Source organism: Notothenia rossii, assembly GCF_949606895.1.
Source record: "Notothenia rossii genome assembly, chromosome: 3".
NCBI classification, from domain to species: Eukaryota; Metazoa; Chordata; class Actinopteri; order Perciformes; family Nototheniidae; genus Notothenia; species Notothenia rossii.
In genome coordinates this window covers 34976715-35002657 of record NC_136901.1, presented here as the reverse complement: position 1 = coordinate 35002657, position 25943 = coordinate 34976715, and the positions used below count along the sequence as shown (strand labels likewise).

The 25943-nt window shown below is 41.4% G+C and overlaps 3 protein-coding genes across 3 annotated transcripts; 2 read left to right on the top strand and 1 right to left on the bottom strand.

Moving 5' to 3' along the window:
* Positions 1-168: 168 nt before the first annotated feature.
* Positions 169-18754, top strand: slc7a8a (solute carrier family 7 member 8a). Its single transcript, XM_079669189.1, has 11 exons — positions 169-799; positions 6247-6451; positions 9075-9226; positions 13374-13499; positions 14189-14342; positions 14759-14882; positions 15073-15176; positions 15396-15492; positions 15625-15774; positions 15898-16075; positions 16868-18754. Exons 1-11 carry the CDS (start codon positions 670-672, stop codon positions 17020-17022), a joined length of 1575 nt encoding a protein of 524 aa, XP_079525315.1. The 5' UTR covers positions 169-669; the 3' UTR covers positions 17023-18754.
* A 675-nt stretch (positions 18755-19429) lies between these two features.
* Positions 19430-21181, bottom strand: nedd8 (NEDD8 ubiquitin like modifier). Its single transcript, XM_079669210.1, has 4 exons — positions 20938-21181; positions 20790-20837; positions 20613-20695; positions 19430-20417 (listed from the first exon to the last, which is right to left on the bottom strand). The coding sequence occupies exons 1-4, from the start codon at positions 20953-20955 to the stop codon at positions 20291-20293; spliced, it is 276 nt and encodes a 91-aa protein (XP_079525336.1). The 5' UTR covers positions 20956-21181; the 3' UTR covers positions 19430-20290.
* A 141-nt stretch (positions 21182-21322) lies between these two features.
* On the top strand, positions 21323-25942 carry gmpr2 (guanosine monophosphate reductase 2). Its single transcript, XM_079669200.1, has 9 exons — positions 21323-21449; positions 21941-22096; positions 22220-22339; positions 22914-22997; positions 23084-23257; positions 23340-23421; positions 23607-23713; positions 24551-24753; positions 24833-25942. Exons 2-9 carry the CDS (start codon positions 22010-22012, stop codon positions 25020-25022), a joined length of 1047 nt encoding a protein of 348 aa, XP_079525326.1. The 5' UTR covers positions 21323-21449; positions 21941-22009; the 3' UTR covers positions 25023-25942.
* The last annotated feature ends 1 nt before the right edge of the window (position 25943 follows it).

The following is a 25943-nucleotide window of genomic DNA, read 5'->3' as shown; positions in this document are numbered from 1 at the left end:
TGTTTGGGGACGGAGATGGGAGGTGTTATGTTCTTGGTCGAGACAGAACACGAAAAACAAGCCCTGCGTTTGGAGAAGGTGACGGTTTGGGCGGGTGGAGGGGGTGCGGCTGTGAAAGAGGGCGGCGCTACTGTACTATATGAAGGACCCCATGTATATCTACTCGAATACAAGCTCTCCTGTCCTAACCAAACACAGGTCGGATGTGTATGAGGCCAATTTTGTGAAGCGATGTCTTTTCAGCTCACACCTGGAACGAGGAAGCACTGAGAGTTTTTTTTTTAATTGACATCTTTTTTTGTTGTTGCTCCTGCTGTTTCAGAAACAAAGGAGTTATTTCTTTGTATGACTTTTAAGGGATGTCATTGGAATATGTGCTTTTGGCTCAATAATCGGAATATTTAGTTTGGGAGCTGTAGTGCAACCTATGACACCGGAAGGCAGGAAACTATATTTACCACTACATTTATTACACTTTAGATTTGCACACCTTTTTGTCACAAGTTGCTGACAACGCAATAACTTTCCTCATCAGATAAGTGCGGCACGTCCTACGTGGTTTTACGCACACACGATACGCTTGAGCTCCAGGCGAGACAAGCTTAACGTGGTGTGTGCTGCATAAGAAGATTAAAACATAACCCAAATAATAAACCTCCAGCCATCAAAATGACAGACGGTGCCAGACAGAGGAGCAGCACGTCGGGCTCTGCAAAGGATGCTGCCGCAGAGGAGTCGGGAGGTGGAGTGGCGCTCAAGAAGGAAATCGGGCTTGTGAGCGCCTGCGGAATCATCGTTGGTAAGTGATCAGTCCGCCAATTCTGCCATATGGTGCTAACAGTTGTCTAACTCACCCCCAAGCTTCAATATCCCCTTCCATGTTGCCTTTGCAGTTCATTTGTGCCTCTTGGAAAGTATAAAAAGCATATTTGATGGTGAGGGATGTAAGGAGACGGATGGAGAAAATGCAAATATGGAGGAGTGGGTGCTGCCACCTGTGTTTCAGTGTGATTGTGATCAGGGGTGTAAAAGCTGCCCTGGGATTCCCCCCCCCCCCCCCCCCCCTTAATAGGTCATCGTCAGATGTCATCATTTCTTTGCCTGGCCAGGGATGGTGATGTCGTCACCCTCACTCGGCTCTGATGTTGGAGATTAGGAACATTCAGAGCCATTTGTAGGCTCACATGACTAATCTGGACACAGTGTGATGGCTGGAGACAGTGGACAGTCATAAATTGGCTTGTAGCACCAGAGATAAAAATCTTAAAGAGACATTCCAACTATTGTTATAAATGAAGCTCATGTGGTACTAAGTTGTTTTATTTCTTATGTAGCTCTGGAGGGGGTCTTTGAAATCTGATAAATTAGCCCTAGTGGTATCATTAGAGTACATTTGATTTGCATTGTGGGAAATGTAGTAGCCAGGGTTTTTCAGTCTTTTGCAAGCCTCTCAGTTTTGTGGAATTACGATTTCTTAATCACAAGCGCTAAATCGGTTGCCCTATTAATACATTAATTGTTCCAGTTCGACTTTGTACCAGGGCTTAAGGAATTACATAGATTTTGTTTTACAATACGGACTTGTGTAATGCCTAAATTGCAGGAGGACAATTTTGTTTACTCCAGATTTAAGAAAAACATCTTTGTTTGATCAAATCCTCCAAAACAACACCACTTGGTCAATAATCCAACCTCTTATCCAATGAGATCTTGGGGGTAAAGGACACACATGCAGTAGCAGGGCTGAACAGAGGAGAATTCAATACAGACTACAAACAAGCAGAAATAACAACATCAGGAGACAGATGGGTCAGTGGGCGCATGCAGGAGGATATATGGCACAGGTTGTCCAGGTGAGTGTGTGTGGTCTTCGGATGACCTTGGCATGGTGAAGAAAAGGGTGGGGATGACTCATCGGAACGTGCGTTTCCAGGGTAACGGGATGAAAGAAGGCAGAGTGAGATTGTCTGCACATGGGAAGTCCCGAGAGAAAGACAGGACAGGAGCTGGGGAAAAGGGAGGATGAGGGAGAGATGAAGAGCAACCTTGGCAGAAGGCTTTGTACTTGGTAACTTACTGCCTACATCCTTGAGGTTTTACACTTGAGGCCTCATTTCAACTATGCTTTAAGTAGCTCAGTTTACGTTAAGCTTAACCAACTAAATGTACACTTTCACACCTTTCTAGGATCTGAGATAGTTGCAAGAATATATGAGAATGTGATTCCGCCAACATTCCTCTTTGTTGCCCCACACTTGATCGTATCTTTACAACAACACGTAGATAATATAATTGATAAAGCATTTGACTCTCCATTCATCAGCTGCCGATTAAGAAACATGTTGGCAGCGACTCGTGCCACCTTAGAGCCTTTCTTTACAGCCGAGCACAGTCCATACTGTAGGTGCAGTCACCAGATTTTTCGTCCTTGAGTGAGTCACTCATTCATGCCCCCCCGGCTCACATTGTCATGTGGGAGAGAGTCCAGGTCAGGAGACTCGTCTGATCCTCTGGTTGTGAACATGCCCCGCTGGGTTTCCATGAAAAGGGCCGAGCACACGAGAACATCAAACGTTTTTTATGGCCTATTGTACAGTACAGGTACTTATCACTCACACACATAAATCCAGCACGTGCAAGGCGGGGGATTGGGATTAGAAGTGAACTTTTGTCCACTTGGAGAAAAAAATGCCCCACCCTGATAACGCTGTTTTATTAGCTCGTCTGGCTTAGCCGTGTCTGAGCTCCAGTCCGTGCCCTCTCATTACATTACTCCACAAATTCACTTTTATCAATCCTTGAGCTTTATTCCATACGAGTAGCTTTTATGTTTTACATCCGCAATCAGAAGTCTTGATGACACCCCTCTGTCTCGTAAATTGCTTCCTTGTTGTAAATTGCTTTAGTGTAATGACACACACACACACACACACACACACACACACACACACACACACACACACACACACACACACACACACACACACACACACACACACACACACACACACACACACACACACACACACACACACACACACACACACACACACACATGCACACGGTTCCTGCGGAGTCTGTGAGTGTGTGGCTGAAGGCCAAGCAGCAGGTTGCCCCAGCTTGGTGGCTGTTTGAACAAGGATTTAACGGCGGGTGGAAATGCAAGAACTAATCATAGAGGGCTTTCTAAAGTCTGATCAGGGTTTTATCATAATGCAGCACAAACACTCTCATGCTTGTTGAAAGGGTTAGCGTTACGTGGTGACACGGGTATGAGCGGCTGAAAGATGATGCAAAATGTATATCCTATAGTGTGCCTCCATTTTTGCTACATCCTTACATTTCTAGACTAAATTGTGAATGTGATTGGCAGATTAAATGATAATGTAAATGCCTTTAAGTTGACCAGGTAGTAACGAAAAACAGCAAATATGCAATATACGAGATAATGGATAGGATCTGAGATAGCCCGAGAGCTGTACGAGACTTTGAAGTATACATTGTGTGAAGTCTGAAGAGGAGCCTTAGCCTGTTTCTATCAGGAGGCATGAAACAAAGTCAGAGAAGAACATAAATGTGCTCACAGAGCATGTCTGAGACCAGGCCCCTTCCTTTGTGAATAAACGATCCGATAACAATGGAGGATATCAAAATATCCTGTGCTAAAAGAGTCTGCATACATTTGTAAAAAGACCCAGAAATAAGATACATGAGGGTAGTTGTGATGCACGCTGCCATGAGAGATTTGAACTTTTAGACTTCTTATTCTCTGCTTCTTAAACATATACAAACAAGGCCTGAATTCAAGTCAAAAAGAGTTTGTTTTTTCGGTTCCCTGTCTGCTTGGAGTCAGAAGGATGTCAAAACGAGCACAAGAACAGGAAACCTGAGGAGATTCCACACAGTCAGCATGTCTCTCACGCCTAATGACACGAACACACGATGCAAGCGTGCACGTGTGCTTGCGCGTATAAAAAGCAAACCCTTACATAAAAGTCAAAATATTGACTAATTTCAACCAGTGGCAGCAATTGACCTTTATCTGCTTCTGCAAACGTTAGTTGCAGAAGTTTAGCAGGGAGTTTGCCACTGAGGAAAGTGCTGAGTCAATGCATAGCTGCTTTGTTTCAGGTCAAAGGTCATGCACTGAAGACCACAGCAGCCATTAACATGTCGACATCAGGAGTGTGTGATGCTTTGCTGGCCGTCTCTTTTACCTATTACCTGCAGCTGGAGTTACATAAGTGAGCCAGACACTGATGCATATGGATTCTTTAAACCCATAGCACGCCGTCATGCTTCGGACACATGTGCACATTCTTCTTTAGATTGAACCGATCTGAGAAAGCAGAGTGAAGTCTTCTCCCTTGGGGGATTGATGCTGCTATTCCATTTCAATGTGTTTGTCTGCAAGGATTTTTTCTAATCTGACCTAATCTTTAGATTTAATACCTTAATGATTTTAGAATCCTGAAGATGCAATGAAATCCAGATGTGCATGTCTAATAGCTCAAACCCCAAAGATTTCTCCAGAGAATAGAGATTTTCAAGAGTATAATAACGGCAGCAAATCATCCAATTGAGAAGCAACCATTAGTATAAAAATGTCATATTAAAACATGTTAACCACCACTTTTATGTCCTCACACCTGCCTGCATATATAGCTGCAAGTTATGTATTGTAGTTTATTGCAAGTTGTAGTAAGATATAATGCAATCTCTGCACTTTTTTTTACTCTGCAGGCTTAGTGTCATTCATATCTTTGACTTTTGTACTGTGCTGTTAAAGGCCACTTATCCTATCATCCAGTTATAATTCAAAACCTTCCACCTTTAACCCTGACGCTTTTTTTTATTAGCTGTTGGTTTATAGCGCCGTCAACCCAGTGATTGGAGTCTCGCTAACTTCGTCTTCGTTGTAGCCTAATCGAACATTTGGGAGTGCATGGCGATATCTTTCATGTTGGACCAGAACCCAAACTCTCTGTCCCTCCATCTCTCAGCTGTGGTGTGAAATGCCTGGCACTCTGATGCTCATTGGGTCTGTCAGGGCAGACAACCCTCCTTCCTCCTTGCACTCTTTCACACCACTCCCTGTCTTGCTCCATCTACTAATAATTCTGTGCTAAATCAGCAGATTACACGTTTGCCTGATAGCTCAGCTGCTTTCAAATAAACAGCAGTTACAACATGTTAATCAAACAATTGATTAACATGTTGTAACTGTTGTTTATTTTTGGTGGATTAAAAAACAGGTTTGTGGTTTTATGCAGCGACTATTTAATTGTGGTTAACAGTCAGAGTGATTTCCTGGAAGTTTGTTGTCTCAGGCAGGTCGCCAGGTTTGATGCCATCTGTCTGCTGAGGTCACAAAAAAACATTAAAGGGCGCAATTTTTCTTCGAGTTATGCCAGCTGTTTCCTCATGTTTCTAGTTTTATGCTAAGCTAGGCTCATTTCCTCCGTGCTCTTACTCAATACCTAGACATGAGAGCAGATCTCATTGAAATCTACAGTAGTGAGTCTTGCAAGAGACACATTACATTACATTACATTTAGCTGACGCTTTTATCCAAAGCAACTTACAATAAGTGCATTCAACCAAGAAGATACAACCTTGAAGAAAACCGAATCATACAAGTACATCAGGTTTCATAGAGCCAAACATTTCAAGTGCTACTCAACTGGCTTTAGAAAAGCCAGTCCTTTGTTAGTATATAAGTGCTTTGTTAATAGTTATATCGCTTGAAGTGGAGTCGAAGGAGATGAGTTTTCAGTTTGCGCCGGAAGATGTGTAAGCTTTCTGCTGTCCTGATTTCAATGGGGAGCTCATTCCACCATTTTGGAGACAGGATAGCAAACCCACGTGTTTTTGCTGATGGGAACTTGGGTCCCCCTCGCAGCGCGGGTGCAGCGAGCCGTTTGGCTGAGACGTTTCTTTAATGATGGTCAACTTCAGCAAAGAAGATGTGGAAATGTTTTAATTTGTATTAGCCAAAGTGGGTGAAGCACCAAAATACTACATCCTACATTTCCCATAATGCTACTGCATGTTTTTAACTCCCTGCCTCATGAATGCGATCCTTTTTCAAACCCCACTCTTCTAGTTTGTAATCCAGGCTGTGAAGCAATAACATGACAACTAACCCGCTTTAAACACTTAGCTTCTCACAACCCTTCTGACGACAACCTGTTTTATAATCCGCTCCGCTGTAACCTGACACGCCTCCTCTCTCCCTTCCACCAGGTAACATTATCGGCTCAGGTATCTTCGTCAGTCCGAAGGGAGTGATGGAGAACGCCAGCTCGGTGGGCATGGCCCTCATCGTCTGGATCGTCACGGGGGTCATCACGGCCATCGGGGCGCTGTGCTACGCCGAGCTGGGCGTCACCATCCCCAAATCTGGAGGAGACTACTCCTACGTGAAGGACATCTTCGGAGGGCTGGCAGGGTGAGACATTCAGTCATGGACTTACTTAGAAAGAGTGTGTGTTTTCCTATGGCATTTTAAGGTGGGATATGAGTCAGGAAGGGGATACATCGAAGCAGCTGACATCTAACAGGAGTAAGCAGAGTTGTGATAATAGGTTAGATATACAGGAAACAGTTTGTGAGGTGTTTTTTATTTAACATTTAGAGATTTCAATCTGGTGGTTTGTCTCCACTTGATCACCGCGTGTCATTAGCAATACACAGACGCTGTTTTCATAATAATTACATTTTCATTTCAGGCATCATTTTTTGAAATAACGGAAGTTTTTGTGGTCAAACATCGTATTTTTAAGGAAAAACCTTTTGTCTGATTCTCAGTTCACGGAGGTTTGATAAACCCCCGGGTCAAAACTGCTGTCTAATAAGAATATGAGCCACTTTTATAAAAGAAGCAGCCTCTCTTAAAGTTAATTTGACATGGATTTAGGTGAGCATACCAACATGTCTAGATTCTTCTCCTTATCCTGGTGGATAAGCCCGCTCATTCAGGTCAGACATCTTGATCCAAAGAGGGGGGTCTTATTGCTTTATAAACCTGGAGCAAATACTGACTCGGATGTTTGAACAGTAGATGCTCAGACAGCCAAAATAACTCAGACAGTTACTTATGTCCGCTGGGTAGTATTTATATCAACTGGTTTTCCCATACATCTCTTCCATTGATCCATAAATACTTAGCTTATAGTTAACTCTTAGGAACCACGCTAGGTTGATCGCCAACAAAAACAATGCTGTTTGCTCGCGTAGTTTCACACATTGTGCCTTTGCCCAGACTGTAAACACAGATTAGACCATTGTTTTGTTTTTTTCAAATATCACAAGGGTACATATTATCGGGGTATTTTGGGAGAGGAATTCAACCAGACGAAACAGCCAATCATTGTTTTCGTCCCTTTGTACAGTACTGTAGCTATCAATACACGCCGGCTAGGATAAATAAACCGTGTTCAAGCGGTGTTTGTTTTCTGTTGTCATTCTCCTTTCATGCCTATGTGTTCAATTTGGGCCTGGGGGGAAGTAGGTATGTGCGCTGTATAGGTCAGTAACGGTAAAGGAAATAGCTATGTCACTTTGTCGCTGCTAGGCGATGGCGATTTCCAAGAAAGAGCTCGTAAAGTTGTAAACTCAAACATGACTTGAATGGACAGCGTTTCATGTACAAAGCCCTTTGTTGTGTCGGACATTATGCGCCGTATATGGACTAATATACAGATGGAAAGGACTCATTGGGTTAGGGGGGTTAGACCGGGTTTGTGATAAAGGGATATATAAAGATAAATCAATGTGGCTCATGCCTCGAAATCCTCTATTTGTTCCAAATCTGAAGGACGATTATAGAATTTAGAAAAAGTTTAGTCATGGTTAATTAAGTGGTTTATAATAACATAGTATAATACACGTATAGTGAAAAGTACAATAACTCCCCTGGGAAGTGTACTAAAATAGGCAAAAAATGTAGGTTAAAAGAAAGTATGTTTAATGTTACTTTTTCCCGCTTTTGCCTAAAACAAGGCGTCCACCTGCGTTAAATATACATGTTTTACATTAAACACACACGCATTCCAGTGACAAATAAGCCTGTTAACTCAGTCAGGTGTAATGATCCCTCGATAAGCTTTCAGGGAATTTGGTGGAAAAACCACTCGTCTGGTTTCTCCTGCTGAACTTAGCTAAACCCTCATGATCTCCCACATCTCATCTCCCCCCCCACCACGCTCCAGCGGCCAATCTGTGTCACTATTGACACGGCTTGCATCAGTTTGTGACTCATCCTGTCCGTTTCTACCACAGCGAACACACACTGAGTAATATCAGCCATCACTTCACTTTAACTAGGCACCCAGCTGACATTTTCTCAGAGTTGTTAACTGCTGTAGGTCTAAACGAAATGACATTATTGACATTAAACTTAATTATTAGGGGAAATCACATGTGCTTATTACTGGAAATGAATGCACAGACCTGATCACTTAGTATGGTATGAGCCATTAAGTTTCCATATCAGAATCACACTAAGAGCATGGGTTTTCCCGTTTGATTTGTCATGAGAATTCAATATATCTGTCGAAAAAATGGCAAAACAATACGCCTCATGATTTCCTATAGTCCAAGGTGACATTTGAAATAGCTTAATTTTCTGAAAAACCTAAAGATATTTAATTTTAAATGACAAAAAAAACAAAAAAAAACGCCTGGAACCGGTTTTATGCGTTATAACTGACTAAAATTATCGATTGATTACGAAAAATTGTTAGTGATTTGTCAGCTGTAGATCCATAAATCATTGTCTCGGTGCTACAGTATATCTCTCCATATTTTTGATCCTGTCCTAAAACATAAAAATTGAACAGATCAAAAGTGTTAATTCAAAGCCATACTGTACAACAGCGTGTTTGGCTAATACTATGAGAGGTCAAGCAAATAAATTCGACCCAAAACAAAGTGCTTTGAATGAGAGTCAGTAAATGGAAGGATGTATACGTGCCATGTGCCTTTGTGATGTGTTTCCTCCTCTTCTCCCCCCCTGCTGTTCCTCCCATGCTTCTGTGTTTGTAACCTTTTGTAACTCCTTTTTCTCTCAGGTTCCTGCGCCTCTGGATCGCCGTGCTGGTGATCTACCCGACCAATCAGGCCGTGATCGCGCTGACGTTCTCCAACTACGTCCTGCAGCCTCTCTTCCCCACCTGCTTCCCTCCGGAGAACGGCCTGCGTCTGCTGGCTGCCGTCTGCCTCTGTGAGTCATACAGATGTTTACACACCAACACGTGCAGATGTTGATGCCCAACTATGCTAGATAAGAACATAACAATTCAGGCTCTGTCAGGGAGGTGTGTGGTGCAGTGGGTTTTGCGTTGGTGTTCGGATCAGGGGAGCACAGGTTCAAACCCCACTGCAGTCAGCATGTTGTTGTGTCCCTGAGACACTTCACCCCGAATTGTTCCTGTGGGGATTGCCTACAGTAATGTAAGTCACTTTGGATAAAAGTGTCTAACAAGTGACATGTAATGTAAACGGTACAAGTGTGACCAGTTGTGGGTGTCAGGCATGAGTCATTATCATAATAGGAATATTTATCACAGGTATTTAGAGCAATGTTATACCAAAATGTAAGCCAAAAGTCCAAATTATTTGCTGTATTTCTTGTTTTCCTGTATGGCAACACTCTGTCTCTGGTGGATTCATGAGAGCATGAAAGGAATAGTTTGCTTTCTCATGGAGAAAAAGATCAGAACATTTAACGGGACAGCGACAAAATATCCCTGTGTTGCAAACATTTCAACCAACAAGGGGCGGGATGTTCCTTGGATGGTTTCATTGAAATGGTTTCAACTTGTTTCCAAGAGGGAAAACAATACATGTAAAAATACATTTTGAAATAGTAACAGTGTTTGTGTAGCAGAATATATATATATTTGTCACTGACAAACTTTCCATTGTTTTCTGCCAAAATACCTGCTAATAACTACAACAGCATTCTTACATTTGTTATGGTTAAGTTAAATATATTGGTATCTTATGAACCTAATTTCTAAGAGTTACACTTTGACTCTCAAATATAAGAAAAATATTACAAATTGAATTATTTCCCTTTTAAAAATGTAATGCTGAAGCAGCTATTGGCTCAACATACAGTAGATTCGGTTTTGATTATATAAGAGAGTTCAAGTAGCCTCATGAAATAGAAAAAAAGACTCAAAGTTCTGTTTTGAGTGTGCATGTCGAGACTGGCTGACATGTTGAAAAACTGCCAAGGGGTCCAAGATTGCACTTTAGTTTTCTGACACATAGACAGGTAAACACTTTGAAACAGGTTGCTGAACAAATGTAATCGTAGCTCATGCTTGTAGGATTCAGTTTCATCCTCAAAGCTGTTTGCAAGTTATGTTTGCAAGCAGCAGATGGCTGAATGTTCCTGCTTATGTCCCAGTGTATTCCCTGAAGCTCGTCTGTCATTCAGAGGCCATCTAATACAGGATAGCATAGCCGCTGAGACGTGTTAGCACTGAGCAGTGAATCTGTAGCGACAATGGGTAAACGTGTTGCTGCTGACATCACACTGGTCCATTCAAATCCCTCGGTTCACACACACCGACCACATACTGCAGGCAGCCTTCAGATAGAGAGACAGACAGCTCTGGACTCTGGAGAAGAGTGTGTGTATTGTATGTGTGTTTATGCATTGCTGTGAACTTTGCAGAGAATTACAAAACACCACTGTTCTCTTCTCACCTGTTGAATAAATACACTACATTTAGAGAGGGAATAATGACGCATGTTTGCAGAGGGAAAACAAACAGGTCCTTTTTTTTCAAATGTTTGTACATTTTTCCCACAAAATAATGCTGAGTTAAAATAGAAACGGGCTGTTGCATGCAGGTGGTCGGGGTCAGAGATCTTCCGTAAAAAGACGTGTTTTTTCTCCCTCATACTGATCTCCAAGGGGTTTGGAAAGGCTGCCTTGTGACATGCTGTTCACTGGCAGATGGGCTCAGTTGGCCGCCCTGTTTGGCTCGAATAAGTGGAAATCTCACTTTCCAAAGGCATGCACTACAACACACTCATTTGTACGCAGCGAGCCAAGAGATCCACTACTTACTGTAATGATCTACGCCAGAGAAAGAATGGCGTTAGTCGGTCAGAAGGGTACCTCAAAAACATTGCAATAGATTTCATGTCGAGTGCAAATGTATCACATTTGGTAAAGTTCAAATGAAATTAGCAGGAAGATATTAGAGTTTTGTAAAGAAAATCTGTCATTCATAAATACTGTCGCCCTTTAGCAGGATAGATTGATGTGACCTGTTATTTTGCACATGCATTTGCACCTGACTTTCTTCCAGTTTCATTAAAACCTTCTGGCATGCTTCTGAGAATTTCGGCTTACCTACAGACAAACATTCTAACGATGGTAATAACACGTTTTAAATCCATCTGAAGGCTTTCTTTGTTAGGCTTAGAAATGTTGACCTCTTTTTACCTGTCTTTGTATGTCCCAGTTACATAACCGACTGAAGCAAAACAAACTTAGTTCTGACATGAACCGCTAGCAGTTATGACTGGTTTGCTTTCAGCTGTTAGAAAGAAGTCCATTTGACAGGTGATGTCAGGCAGTTTTCAGTAAAAATATGTTTCACCCTGTTTTGATGTTGTTGTTCAGGAGTAAAAGTGAGTTAGAGGTTAGCCATTTTCCTCAACTCTGATCTCATTGTTGTTGTTGTTGTTGTTGTTGTTGTTGTTGTTGTTGTTGTTGTTGTTGTTGTTGTTGTTGTTGTTGCTTGACATTTCTGCGATTTCCTAAATCCGATCCCTGGCAGATTTGTATATAATAGAGTGCAGGATATAACCTTACATATTTACCCACCAATCCAGTCCAGATTTAAGGACCGAACCAGATTCCGCCGGTCACTGGCAGGCGCTTCAATGTGAAAGGTGTACCATTTCAAAAACAGGCGGGGGGGGATTCTCCCTGGGGTCCGTCTGCAGAGTGCGAGGTCATAACTGTCATGTTTTCCAGCAAGCTCGAGGTTAACTCAGCAAGTTTCCATACACACATTTTGTATACTCAGCTTACGAACAGCTGAGCGCCCCCCCCCCCCCCCCCCCCTCCCTCGTCTCACTGAATGTATCCTCAGGTGTTTACTCGCAGCCTGTCAGTAGGCGGAAAGGATTAGGAGGGGACTCAGTTGTATTTTGTTTACTATGTCTGCGTGTATAGGCTAGACAAATCATAAGCCGGTGTGTTCAAAATGTCAGATTTCCGGGGGGGTTGTAAAAGCAGCACGCTCTGCGCCTCATTTGTAATGACGCTGCAGGATGTTGAGCTTACAACTTTCCCCTTCACCCTCTCCAAAAGCCCCAGTAACTAACCACAAACCACAAGGATACGTCTCTACAACTTCATACAGACCCATGCATGTCTGATCGTCTGCGTCTGCTTTTGTTTCCTGCAGTGGCAGCTCTGCTCAGACTCATTTAATTTGATCAACTTAATCCCTAAGAGTCAAACAGGCCTATTATTTAATGGCACCCTATTGGCCTGAACCCACTGGCCTCTTGTACCCAGCAGTACATGTTCAATCCAATGTCTTTGTCTGTCATTTGAAGCGAGTTTAATGGCTTTTCCAAATATGTTTGGTGCTTTTTTTGTTGCTTTTTTAATGCTAAAGGAGTGGAGTTTGCCATACAACATTAAAAAGAATAACCATGAAGGACTAAAAAATCATAAAAATATATAATTATAAGATGTATTATTATTTTAGAGGTGGAAAAAAACTTGTATCTGAATGTCTACCTGCTGTACTTCAAAAGAGAGAAAGCTAGTGCAGGTAAGACATTAGGTGTACTGTGAGAGATAACGGGTGAAGTTCAATGCCATGATGCAGGGTCAAAGGTCGTTGCAGTGCAATGTTAAGACACGTGCCACATCTTCACACACCAAGAAAACCGCACGGTTATTGACCTGAATTTAACTGTCTTGCAGGTTTATAAGTGACAAAAAAGCGTTTTATTCCCTTGGGAAAGACAATTACTAATAAAACAATGAAGTTCCTTTACGAAATCAATAACAAATACACATAAACCTTTATCTATCACTTAACTTCATAACATAATCATTTCCCAACCTTTTGACAGTGCCGACTCATCAATATGAATCAGCCAAATAGGCACCAAATTTGAGTGGAAATGTATATAAAATAATGCCCAAAACGTGCTGAATCTAACAAACGGTGCACGGAAATGTACAGAATATAATGTATAAATATCAGACAGCATGGCATTTGGGAATTATGCCAACTTTAAAGCTAATTTAAGAGGAAAATAACAGGAGAACTTGATTTTAAGGGGTAAAATAATCACTAACTTGACTGTGTTTTCTCCAGTGCTTCTGACCTGGGTGAACTGCTCCAGTGTGAGGTGGGCCACCAGAGTTCAGGACATCTTCACCGCCGGCAAGCTGCTGGCCCTCGCCCTCATCATCATCATGGGCTTCGTGCAGATCTGCAAGGGTAAGTCATTTCTATCATTTGTCCCTCCTGTAAAAGTCACACTTGCAAGTCAGCGAGGGCCTCTTCAGTCACTGCATGGGACAGTATGGACTCCCCGTGGATCTGAAGAGTTCAGGGAGTTTCTGGGGCCCCTTTTGGTTTACACTCACATTGCTTATATCCGCTCGCCTGTGTGGGTTTGCTGTCACAACAATGCTGAGGGACAGTTATTACAGGGGCCACAGAAAGTAGGCCCCATGAAACCACAGAACGGGGGTTTCCGTGCGAGTGTTTGAAGTTAAAAGAACAGAGTTCAGTGGCTGGGTACACGAGGGACGGTATGTGAGAGTAGACATACTTTAACGCTCTATGAAAATATGCTTGAAGAAGGGATTTCAGGGGAAAATGTAATGACAAAGGAGAAAGGAGGGAGAAAGAAACTTCACAGGGAATGAGCACAATGTGTTTTGCAACTTGTTTTACACTCACTGATGGAATTAGGTGATGGTTTTCAGCTGGGTTACCTCACAGCAAGCATAGAAATTAAGTGGAAACGGATTTATTTACCCTAAAAGCAAAGAAACAGACCTCCTTGTGTTTGATAGGCTCATAGAAACAGACTTAAGGGACACAGAAAACCTGGGAGAGTGGATTTTCTGCTATTTGAAAATGCTGCTGCACCAAACTAATCTCATCTTCTCCACCCGTAGGAGAGTACTACTGGTTGGAGCCAGCCAATGCCTTCGAGCCGTTCCAGGAGTATGATGTGGGCTTGATAGCGTTAGCGTTCCTACAAGGCTCCTTCGCCTACGGTGGGTGGAACTTCCTGAACTACGTCACAGAGGAGCTGGTGGACCCCTATGTGTAAGACACTTCATTACGCTTCTCATGTATCTAGAAAACCACCTTCCAACAGTACAGAGCTCCACGCAGCTATTCCCTTTTAAGCAGATGCATTCCAAATTAGCTTCCCAGTTTAATCCCTTTCCCTTAAGCTCTTTGAAATTGATTTAACTTAGCATGGGATACATTCTCCACATCATCCCCAGAGCGATTGCTAGAAAAATTTCAAGTCCAATTGAATGGTTTATTTCTTCATTTCCTCTGCATTTTCTGTCTTCTCATCAATCCCATGTTTTGTTTAATAACCTTGGCATCCATTAATACACCTGCCCTAAGCTAACATGTTTAATTTCCTGCTTCAAATCCCCCCCATGTCACTGCTCTTTACCTTCCCACCCATTCTGTCTTCCAAACCTGACTGTGTCCATCGTCTCCAGGAACCTTCCCCGTGCCATCTTCATCTCCATCCCCCTTGTGACCTTCGTCTACGTCTTCGCCAACATCGCCTACGTCACGGCCATGAGCCCCGCGGAGCTGCTCGCCTCAAACGCTGTGGCAGTGGTGAGTATCTCGAAGCATGATGTAGTAAAGGTGGTCTTGTAACTTCCTTCAGACACCTATGGAGGAGAATGACGCCCTCTAGTGAGATACATGTATTGGTCATTCATTGGTTTATAGTGAGGAAATAGAAGTGTAACCATCGTGTTTGTGTCTTCTTCCTTTCATCCACCCTCCAACCCCTCCATCCTAGACGTTCGGTGAGAAGCTGCTGGGAGTCATGTCGTGGATCATGCCCATCTCTGTGGCTCTCTCCACCTTTGGAGGAGTCAACGGTTCCCTCTTCACCTCTTCAAGGTGAGTTAGTCCCATTACAACTTTCAATGTATTGGTCATACTATGTCAGCTACTCCACAAGAACCACTTTAAGATAAAGAAGAAGTTATAGGCTCCAAATTGACTAGGCTTCCTTATGTTTAATCCATCCATTACACTTTCTAGTCTTTATTTTCATTATGTGCATGTAGTGTCAGACTTAAATACTGTACATGAATTAAAGGAATTTTCTTTTCAAAGATTGTTCTTCGCTGGAGCCAGAGAGGGCCAGCTGCCCAGGCTGCTAGCCATGATTCATGTGAAACGCTGCACTCCCATCCCTGCTTTGCTCTTCACTGTGAGTACCTTCCTCAACAACACACTGCTTTGTATATTATCTTCTTCACATAAACACTGAAGCTGCGTACAACCCGCATTCGTCCTATTTTCTGACCCTCCTCTTCTTTTTCTCCTTCTTCTTCTTCCTCAGTGCCTGTCCACCCTACTTATGCTGTGCACCAGTGACATGTACACCCTCATCAATTATGTGGGCTTCATCAACTACCTCTTCTACGGAGTCACTGTTGCCGGGCAGATCGTCCTGCGATATACTCAACCCGACCTGCACCGACCAATCAAGGTGTGTGAATGTTATGGTTTTGCCACATTTAAGCTTTGTCTGTAAACTATACAAATGACAGAAATAATAAAGTGATGGTCTCTGCCTAAGTGTAACGCATTATTTCTTTGTTCTCTCCTCCAGATCAACCTAATCTGGCCGGTTATTTACCTCGTCTTCTGGGCCTTCTTGCTCATCTTCTCTCTTTATTCCGAACCCGTCGTGTGTGGCATCGGCCTGGCCATCATGCTGACTGGCGTCCCCGTTTATTTCCTGGGAATCTACTGGGACAAAAAGCCACAGTGCTTTAACAACTTTGTTGGTGAGTTAGCTTATCACAGGCTGGTTGTTTTTTTTACCATTCATGGTGAAATGTGTTTTATTATTCTAGACAAAAATTCATTATATCTAATTGAGCAAGACTACAGAATTGGTCAACATTTTTGGAACATTTGAGAGACTTAGATTAGCATAAGGACTGGAAGCTTGGGGAAACAGCTAGCATGGCTGTGTCCATAATTCAAAATATATGCCTGCAACCACCTCTAAAGCCCATACCAGTACTCTAACAGAAATGTATAACGACAAATTTGGGTTAAGGAGCCAGTTATTTGGTGAAGCAATTCTTGTTACTAAGCATAATTTTAAACTAGCTAGGCTAGCTGTTTCTGGTCTCTATGCTAAGCTAAGCTAATTGCCTCCTAGTTCTCCTCTCATACTGAATTGGCAGAAATATTGTATTTTTGTATAATATTATCTAGAACTTTTCTTCATACATTACTGCACCTGTCCTAACTAAGGGGGGCCGTGCCTCTGAGGCGGTGGCCCCAAGGTTTTGGAATAAACTCCCCCAGACACTAAAGGCCTCTGTCTCAGTAGAGATTTTTTCGACAGGCCTTTGGGGCGCCGGAGGAGGTGTGTTTGTAGCCGTTTTTCATTGGTGTTTTATCTTGTGTTTTACCTGCTGTGTTTTATGCTTTTTATTCTACATTTTATACTTGTACTATGAATTGTGTACTGTATACTGTAAAGCACTTTTTGTTGAGAAGGGTGCTATATAAATAAAGTTTAACTTACTTACTTACTAAATCTCTTTGTCACTGTCTTTTTCCAGACAAGATGACGTACTTGGGCCAGAAGTTCTGCGTAGTTGTTTACCCTGCCATGGGTAAAAGCATTGGGAGCGGAGATGAAGGAGAGGAAATGAAGGAAGCCAGGTCTCCTCTGTCCAAGGAGGACGGAGACAACCACAAATCAGCGGACTGCTAAAGTCTTTATCTCCCACCTGCCCCGAATAAACAGACATTTGCAGACGTATACGTGGGTGTGCTCACATTTTTACAATTTTGGTTAGTGGATTTACTGATCAACACTTTGTCTTTCATATTTGGTTTTCTATCAATCAATAATGTTGTGCCAAATATAACATGACGTATTTAGAGTCATTTGACCTCAAACGTTTCTGTCTGCGGGTCTTTCAAAAGTGCAATAAAGAAAGGTTAGCGCCTTACCACTCGTCAATACATGCTTAAACACAAATTTTTTCATCATCATCCCGCTTCTCTTCCTTCACACACTCCAGGCAAACTCCTACTGTAAGAGCATCATATATTTTTATTTTTATCAAGAGACTCTTACTCCACTGTGATTGCTACCAAAACACATTTTCTTTGGGTTTTTGTTCTTTTTGTTGCCACATTGTAAATGTTGCTCTGTCATCCATTGAACACACCAAAGCTGTATTTTTAATTGTCAAAGCAGAAAATCAGATCAAGTCATTTCATGTTGTGAAGTACACTAAGTGCAGTGTTTAGTTTTTAAAAGTGACTTTGATTCCGAATTGTTTCCCTCTCTTCTTTTGTAATTGTTTATATCAGATGTTCTTGTGTTAGTTTTAATATGTTAATTTGTTGATATTCTTTCTTTTTTTCTATTCAACACCATCTACTTTTTTTACTCTTGTGGAGGTGTACACGTGAAAGCTGATGTTTGATCTGTACATTGTATTGGTTAATGGTGCACATGTTTTGTTAATTGCCTTAATTCGAAAATAGACTCTTTTTTGACTGATGTGTAGAGATGGTTGATTCTCATACCTTTGGGTCGTTTTTCATGTTTAAGGAAGAAAGAAATAAGTGGAATTATGTACGGACACTACACTGACAATGAACCAATTAAAACTGTGCAAGGAAAAAGAAAACTAGAAAGAATAAATAGGCAAGACATGAAAGTGTTCACCGACACATTTGAGTTGTTAATGTGAAATCCCTTCACCGACACATGTGAATGCCTGCGTGAATAACAGTTTTAAAGAGGCATTGATTGTCTTACGGAAGAAGTATAGTTGTAGCTTGCCACTTAGCTGCGTTTAAATCATTTTTATTTAGTGTGTCTTATTAGAGCTTTACATAAAAAAACATATTTTTTAATTCATATAATCCACTAGGAGAGATGTTAGTGCAGAGACTTAACGCACCCCTGATTGAACCCATGTTGTGCTGTCTGGTTATTATGTATCTTCACTTATGCTGTATATTATAGTACCAACACACCTAAACACATTGTGTACTCAGACTTTCTGTAATCTGTCAGTGTCTCAGGAAGACCCCACTGCCTTCTGCTTTAAATTCACTGCCTAAAACCTCCGGACCATGAAAACTTAACAGACCTAAGTGACTAAAATCCAGTCTGTTATTACTAAATATGTGTACTGGTGCTTTTAGATATTTATTTCCTCAGGAGTTTTAATCTTGCAACCAAATCCCCCACAAAATAATATAAATAATCATGTTAGAAAAGATGTATCAAGAACGTGTTGTTAACGTTGGGCCAGTATTGTGTAGGTTTCTTTTATTGAACTGTGAGGAGAACAGGGTGTCTCTACAAGTACTATGATTGTGTTTGTGCCTGTAGCGTTATTGTGTATTTACAGTATGCACAGATGTCATGACAATCTGTATGTTGTCTCTTAGTAAATAAAAACCACTGACTACGTTTTGAATTTGTGTTTCAGGGCCTTATTCTAGTTAAAAGCTCTCTGTCTGTATCCTAATTCCGTTTTTTTAATAATTTCTTACATGTGATTCAATTAGTATGACCTCTTTTTTGTCATACAACACAAACTTTCTCAACAACATCCTTTCTTTACATAAATGAGGCCTGGAGAAGGTTCCTCAGATATCAAATGCTGCGACTTAATGTGACACAGCAATGTAATCTGTGCATAAATTGCTCCACCTGCTGTTTTACTGCTTAAAATCTATTTTCTGTTTTGACTTATCTAACTTTTTTATGCTCAAGGTTCACTTATAAGCTGCCACCTCCACTTCTTGCTGTCATTCAGACCAAACTGGCCTTCAATATGGTGGAAATATGAAGTTTTCTATGTTATAACGACTCACGTATACAGTTAATCTAAGCAATTCTTCTCGTACAATACACCATTGATAATAATGTCATTTCTAAATCATTTTGTGTACCGGTACATATTGGTCTTAAATTAAGTTGCTGTTTGCGGTCTACCTACCATCCTGTCTCTATTTTTAGTTAAAAATCTACATATTGGTGTTGAGTGTGCGTGTGACAGAAATAAAATACTTTACAGATCTTCTTTGTACAGTTGTTTTTAACATTTTAAATGACTTATTGAAGAACACAGAATGGCAAAAGTGAGGCATTTTCAGCTTTCAAAAGAGTTTATTTTACTGAAAAAGAAATCCACAGCGTAGGTCCTTGTCACTCGATTCTGTAGTCGGGTCTAATGGCGCTGACACAGCAATCCCGAAACAAAACATTGCTTATCTGAACAAACAAACCTAACAATATCCATGTAAACTGGGCCCATTGTCAGACAACACCATAGTTGGTACATTCCTTGTCATTTACAATAGAACAATGTGCAAATCGGCAACAAAAAAATGTTTTCTTAACAAATACAATTCACATGAAATGATGTAAAACATTATCCAACTGAATGGATTCGGTGGTACATGATTTAGAATTAGTGCTGGAAGGTCTAACTGCGCTTTAGTCCAGCTTCTAACTAATCTACATGGGTGCTTTACTCAAGAAAATGAATTTAGATATGCTCATAAACCCAGTAGCCTCTAATAATTAAGCAAAGTGAGTTGTGGCAATTTCAAACATAATAAAACATGGATGAAAAAGTCAACCTTAGTTTGTGTTCTGGAAACAACCGCAATCCAGGGGCGGGGTTTCCTTGGAGAATCTGTATATGTTATGTTTGATTTGTCATCAGTGGGACAAAGACTTGTGCTTACATGCAGAAAGAGGGTGACGTTACAGTTTTCTGTTGCAGCAATAAGCCACAGCTTTGTTTCATTCTGACTGTGCCTTTTCAACCAGGGCACCTTTTACATGTGGAGTGTCTGCCCATTGTTACAGATGTGTTTGCAGCCAACATATTGTGGCTGTCAGTATGTGTTTGCCACAAGTAGAACCTGGGCGCTTTCTACAAATGTAGTGTAGGTGTAGGTGTATCCGATCATTGTAGGCACAGCAGGTTTCCAAGGAATGACTACAATGCATTCTTCGATTGTATGTTTCTGGGGAAGTGTAGCAGATGTCCTCCTCGCAGAGCAAGTACCAGATGGAGAACGGAGCCTCCCTGGATTTTATAGTCTGCCGCTGTTTTCTCATCGTTCCTGGGAATAAAAATGCCGTTCAGAAGACAGCAGAACATCTACTATCAAAAAATACATTTTACTCAAAAATAGGTCCTCGAAATATAGTTTAATTTTAGGTTAGTCTGGATGCTAGTAAGTCATTCTAATTTCAGCTGCAGATTAATATGTATTTGATGCATATGATATGACGCTTTACTGTTTTTTTGGTCTTACATCTGTTTCCCACTGTAGATCAACCTCTGCTGCTGTGGAGGGATCCCTTCTTTCTCCTCCACCCTTTCTTTAATCCGCTCCACCTGCAAGGAAATGAATGTAAACATGTTTGAACACACACAGATTCACATATAGGGGGTGGGGGGGGGGGGGGGGGGGGGGGTGATAGTTGTATACCTTATCTGTGGGCTCAATGTCAATCTCTATCTCTTTGCCTGTGAGTGTCTGAGATACAAATTGTAAATAAAGGTTATGATTAGCTAATTATGGGACTAGACCTAGACACAACGCAGTAATAACACATGTTTAGATGGCTTTGCCTTACCTTTACTTTAATCAGCATTTTGTAAATAAGCAGGAGCAGAATGAGATCACGCAATAATGACAATAAGTATGTTTGGGAGGAAAGTCGTTATCCCTTCTAAAAAGCATAAAAAGTCAATGGGTGTTTCCTGTGTTCTTCACTGAATGACGCCTCCTTCTTGTTTGAATGTCAACAGTTCCGCATCAACTAGATTTCGGTCGTCGTATTTGCTTTATTTTTCGCCTATAAGTCACAGCATTAGTCTTCTAAATTATACAACACTAATGTTAGTACCTCCCACATTACAACTCAACTTTGTTTAATGAATACCTAAAACAAACGTTACGACATAACCCAACGTGGCGAAAAGCGAGTCTCACGTTTGTAGTTCTTCAGCTCGTCACCGCCTACTAGATAAAGCCCTTGAAAACTACAACGGGGCTGTCAGTTGGTGTGCGCCTTCGAAAGGCTTCCTGTGCACACAGTGGAAAAACAACCAGCGGCACAGACAAACCAACCACACTTTCCTAAAGGTAAATACTTTAGTTTGCTACATAGGAAAGAAAAAGTCGTCACTATCTTATTAATAGTTTGTATTTAGTTAAACATGTTGCTACGCTAATTAAGTGAATATAATTTGTACACGTATCACCGATGTAGCATAGCTAATCTTGAATGTTGACATAGGGGCTACAGAAGCAACGCTTTTCTTATCTTTGTGTTGTGTTTGGGTGTCTTTCAGTAGAATTTTAGAATTATTATGAAAATGCTAGCCAGCTAAAGATTACATTAAATCATCTCCACACCAAGTGGTGGTTAAATGTTTGACTCATGTCGCTTTTCATTCTGGAGGATTTTTCCATTGTATGTGTTCATTCCATACACCATGCCTGATGTAGCTAGTGTATTAAACCTATATGAGCATATGTGGAAGCAAAAGAAGAGGAAAAGTGGGTGTAAAAAATCAAGAATAGACACAGTACAAGCCAATTATCCATAACGTTGTCCTCCTCCTCTCTCACAGATTCACATTTTTGCTAAGTTTCACATTTTTTGGTTACACAATACAAATCTTGCAAAGCCTGTTTCCAAAATGCCTCGCATTGAGGACGACATCAAGCTGGACTTTAAGGATGTGCTCCTCCGTCCAAAGCGGAGCACACTAAAGTCTAGGAGCGAGGTACGTTTTGTGGATTTTTTCTCCCTGAGTGAAACCAGTGTATCATTGCTCCAATAAATGGATTCCTATTCGAGCAAATCTGTAGAAGTATTAAGTACACTGATGTCTCATTGCTCTTCGCAGGTAGACCTCTTGCGGAGCTACACTTTCAGGAACTCCAAGGGCAGCTACGAAGGGATCCCCATCATCGCTGCAAACATGGACACCGTGGGGACCTTTGAGATGGCCCTGGCTTTGCACAAGGTTAGCATCATCACGTTACTAGTTATTTACAAATGGCTTCATACAGCACATGTTGTTGTTTATCATTTAATCTTGTCAATGTTGTTGGAGCAAGGTAGTCCTTTCGTTGGAAGGAGAGGTGTCTAACATAGTCTTAATAAAACTATACATAGATCATGATTTGCTGAATGTACAGTACTATAGCTCGCACAGTACATAGTAATGAAGTGCTGAATTCATAGCAGAGGTGTTATCCAACATAAAGAGATATGCAGCTTTTCTCTCTCTTGCTCCAGCTGCTAATGCCCAGAACATTTGTGCGACTCATGTCAGAATTCAATTTATGAATCACTGCTATTTAACTCTATGTTACAAACACAGGCTGATAAGGACTGGCCTTGTTTCCTTTACCAGAGATGAGATGTTTGGTGGCTTATGTGTAGGATCTATACTTCTAAAGGGTCTATATCCTTGTAATAATAATAAGGAATAATGTATGCCTTTTCAGTCAGTTCAGAATATGAAAAAAATAACAACGTATTCTATCGTTTTTGCAAAAATATCTCAACTGCCTTGTTTTTATTTTTCTGTCTAGTTCACTCTCTTCACCACGGTTCACAAACATTACTCCGTGGATGAGTGGTCGGCATTTGCAAAAAAGAATCCTGAATGCCTGCAGGTACTAAAAGTGTGAACTATTATGAACCATTTCCATTGGTTTGTTAATGCTGGTCTTAAGTCTTTCTCTTCTCTGTCTATCTCCAGAATGTAGCAGTGAGCACCGGGACCGGAGAAGGTGACTTTGACAAGGTTTCAGCCATTATAGCGGCGGTGCCTCAGCTGCATTATATCTGTGTAGACGTCGCTAACGGCTACTCTGAACACTTTGTTCACTTTGTCAAGGACGTCAGGGACAAGTTCCCCACTCATACAATAATGGTCAGTAAATGTGCAGGTTTAAACTGCAAGTATGTGCAAATGGAATTGATGTCTACAGGTCATTTATTTTTATTTTGCTCAGGCAGGAAATGTGGTGACAGGAGAGATGGTGGAGGAGCTGATCCTGGCTGGCGCTGACATCATCAAAGTAGGCATCGGACCAGGTAATCACACCCTATCGTTTCCAGGTCTACGTGTTATTTGTATCATGTTAAATTAACTTTTACATACCTCACGGAAAGGGGAAGATTTTGCAACCCCTATTCATCTGGCACACAGAGATCAAACAACACCTGTACATTACCATGTACCTGTGAGTCATTTCTCACCCCTGTGTCTCCCTGTTCAGGCTCTGTGTGTACCACCCGCAAGAAGACAGGGGTGGGCTACCCTCAGCTCAGCGCTGTGATCGAGTGTGCAGATGCAGCCCACGGCCTGGGCGGCCACATCATCTCTGTGAGACTCTCTTCTCTTAAAACCCAGGGATTTACCCATAGAGTGTATAATAACTATTGTATACAGTCTATGATTTAAACATGTAACAGTGTGTCATATTGGCATGTTTTGCTTTCCCACTCTTTCTGTGAGTTTTCCACTGCTGGTAGTACCATTGGATTGCACAAGATTTAAATTCACATTTTTTTCAACATTCAGATTTAGAAGCTTTACAGTTTAAGGCAAGCCTGAGCCAGCCCTAACTAAAAGCTTTCTTAGTCTTAAGTCTCGTCTCAGATGTGGAAAGGGGGTCTGCCTCCTGAGTTCATAGGTGATCGCTGTCGTCAGAGGAACATCTGTCACTCGTCATTAGCATACAGTAGCTAAGGGCTTCCATGTTTAAAAATCTGGGTCGAGTGAATAAAAGATTGCCGGTACAATGCAGTGGAAATGCAGCGTTATTTGAGAACATTATTAATACCATGCTAACCATGATAGCTTGACTTAGCCTAGATGCTAGACATATCTAGCCTAGCTCTGTTAACAAAACTCAAAAAAATGTTCCCTGCTTCAAGTTTTAGCTTTATCCTAACTAGTGCTATAGCTCAAGGTTCACATTGACAAAAAAGGGTGGTCAAGAGAGGTAACAATATTCTTATCTAGCTCTAGGCAAACAATAACTTCTCTCTCTGAGGCTATATATCTAACTATCAATCATTTATCTTCTCTTCCTTGAGTAATGTGGCTTGTTAGATGTGCATTTCCCCCTGTGAATGTGCAGCCTTATCTTTTGTTCTAAATGCAGCCATGATAAACACAGTCACACTTAAACCATTGTGTGGTTTTCTCTTCTCTCAGGATGGGGGATGTACTTGCCCAGGAGATGTCTCAAAGGCCTTCGGAGCTGGAGCTGACTTTGTGATGCTGGGCGGTATGCTGGCCGGCCACTCAGAAAGCGGGGGAGAGGTTATTGAGAAAAACGGCAAGAAATACAAGCTGTTCTATGGAATGAGCTCCGACACAGCAATGAAGAGACATGCAGGAGGCGTGGCTGAATACAGGTCTGAGTTATTTTGATCTAAACAGGAACAAAATGTGTGTACTGCTCTGATGATAACCTCTGTTTGTTTCCGCCTCCAGAGCGTCGGAGGGGAAGACAGTGGAAGTTCTTTACAAGGGTCCGGTGGATGTGACAATACGGGACGTCCTGGGGGGGGTCCGCTCCACCTGCACCTACGTCGGGGCAGGCAAACTGAAGGAGCTGAGCCGCAGGACCACCTTCATCAGGGTCACCCAGCAGCTCAACACTGTCTTCGGCAACGACAGCTGAATATCCAGCTGGGTCCGGCTTCAGATCGAAGTATAACTCTGCAACACTGCCTGTCTGATGTACAGCGACATGAATATTAATACTGTTCTTTTACCATCCTTGTTTTTATTACATAAGCTAAGGTTCAATGCAAATCACTATATTGGTTTTTACTTTGACAACAACAAAAATATTTTCCGTTACACTCTGAGTCGCGTTAGACTGAATGTTACTTTTTTCATATGAGCTTCAAAGCTAAAGCAGTTAGCTTCTTAGCATGTCCGGTATCTCATCATTCCAATGCAAAGGCCCTACATTTTTATTTGTATGCAAATCTGAAGCTGTCCATGGACAGATCTGTAGCAAGTCTTCATTCCCTGATCCAGACTTCGTCACACACGCATAATAAAATTATAGCAAACGAGTCTTAAATTATTTCGAAAGTACAAAATATTTATGCAGCTGCTAGTTCTTAACATACTTTTAGAAATTAAACATTCCCTTTTTTTGCACTTTATTTGTCATTTTAAAGTCAAATATTTAACTTCAGATATAATCACAAACTAATAAGCACATTTGAAAGAAATACTAGGTAAATTACATGTTTGGAGCATTTATACTTGGACCAGTATATGCTGAATGCTAGACCACAGCACTATAGTGCGTACAGTACATAGTAATGAAGTGCTGAATTCACAGCAGAGGTGTTATCCAGTACCAAAGTGTGTTGGCTGACGTTAACAATTCATTTATGAATCATTACAGCCTCTACATCAACGGGTCATTCCTTTTCAGTTTTACACCATGAGCGTGTAGTTACTCCTACATTAACTGTGTTGTTTCCTTTGCTTATTGTCACATTGGTGTTAAAATGTCCAATTGAAATGCAGTTTTTCCAATACACTTGTCTTAATCAGTCAATAAAAGCATTCCACATCTTAC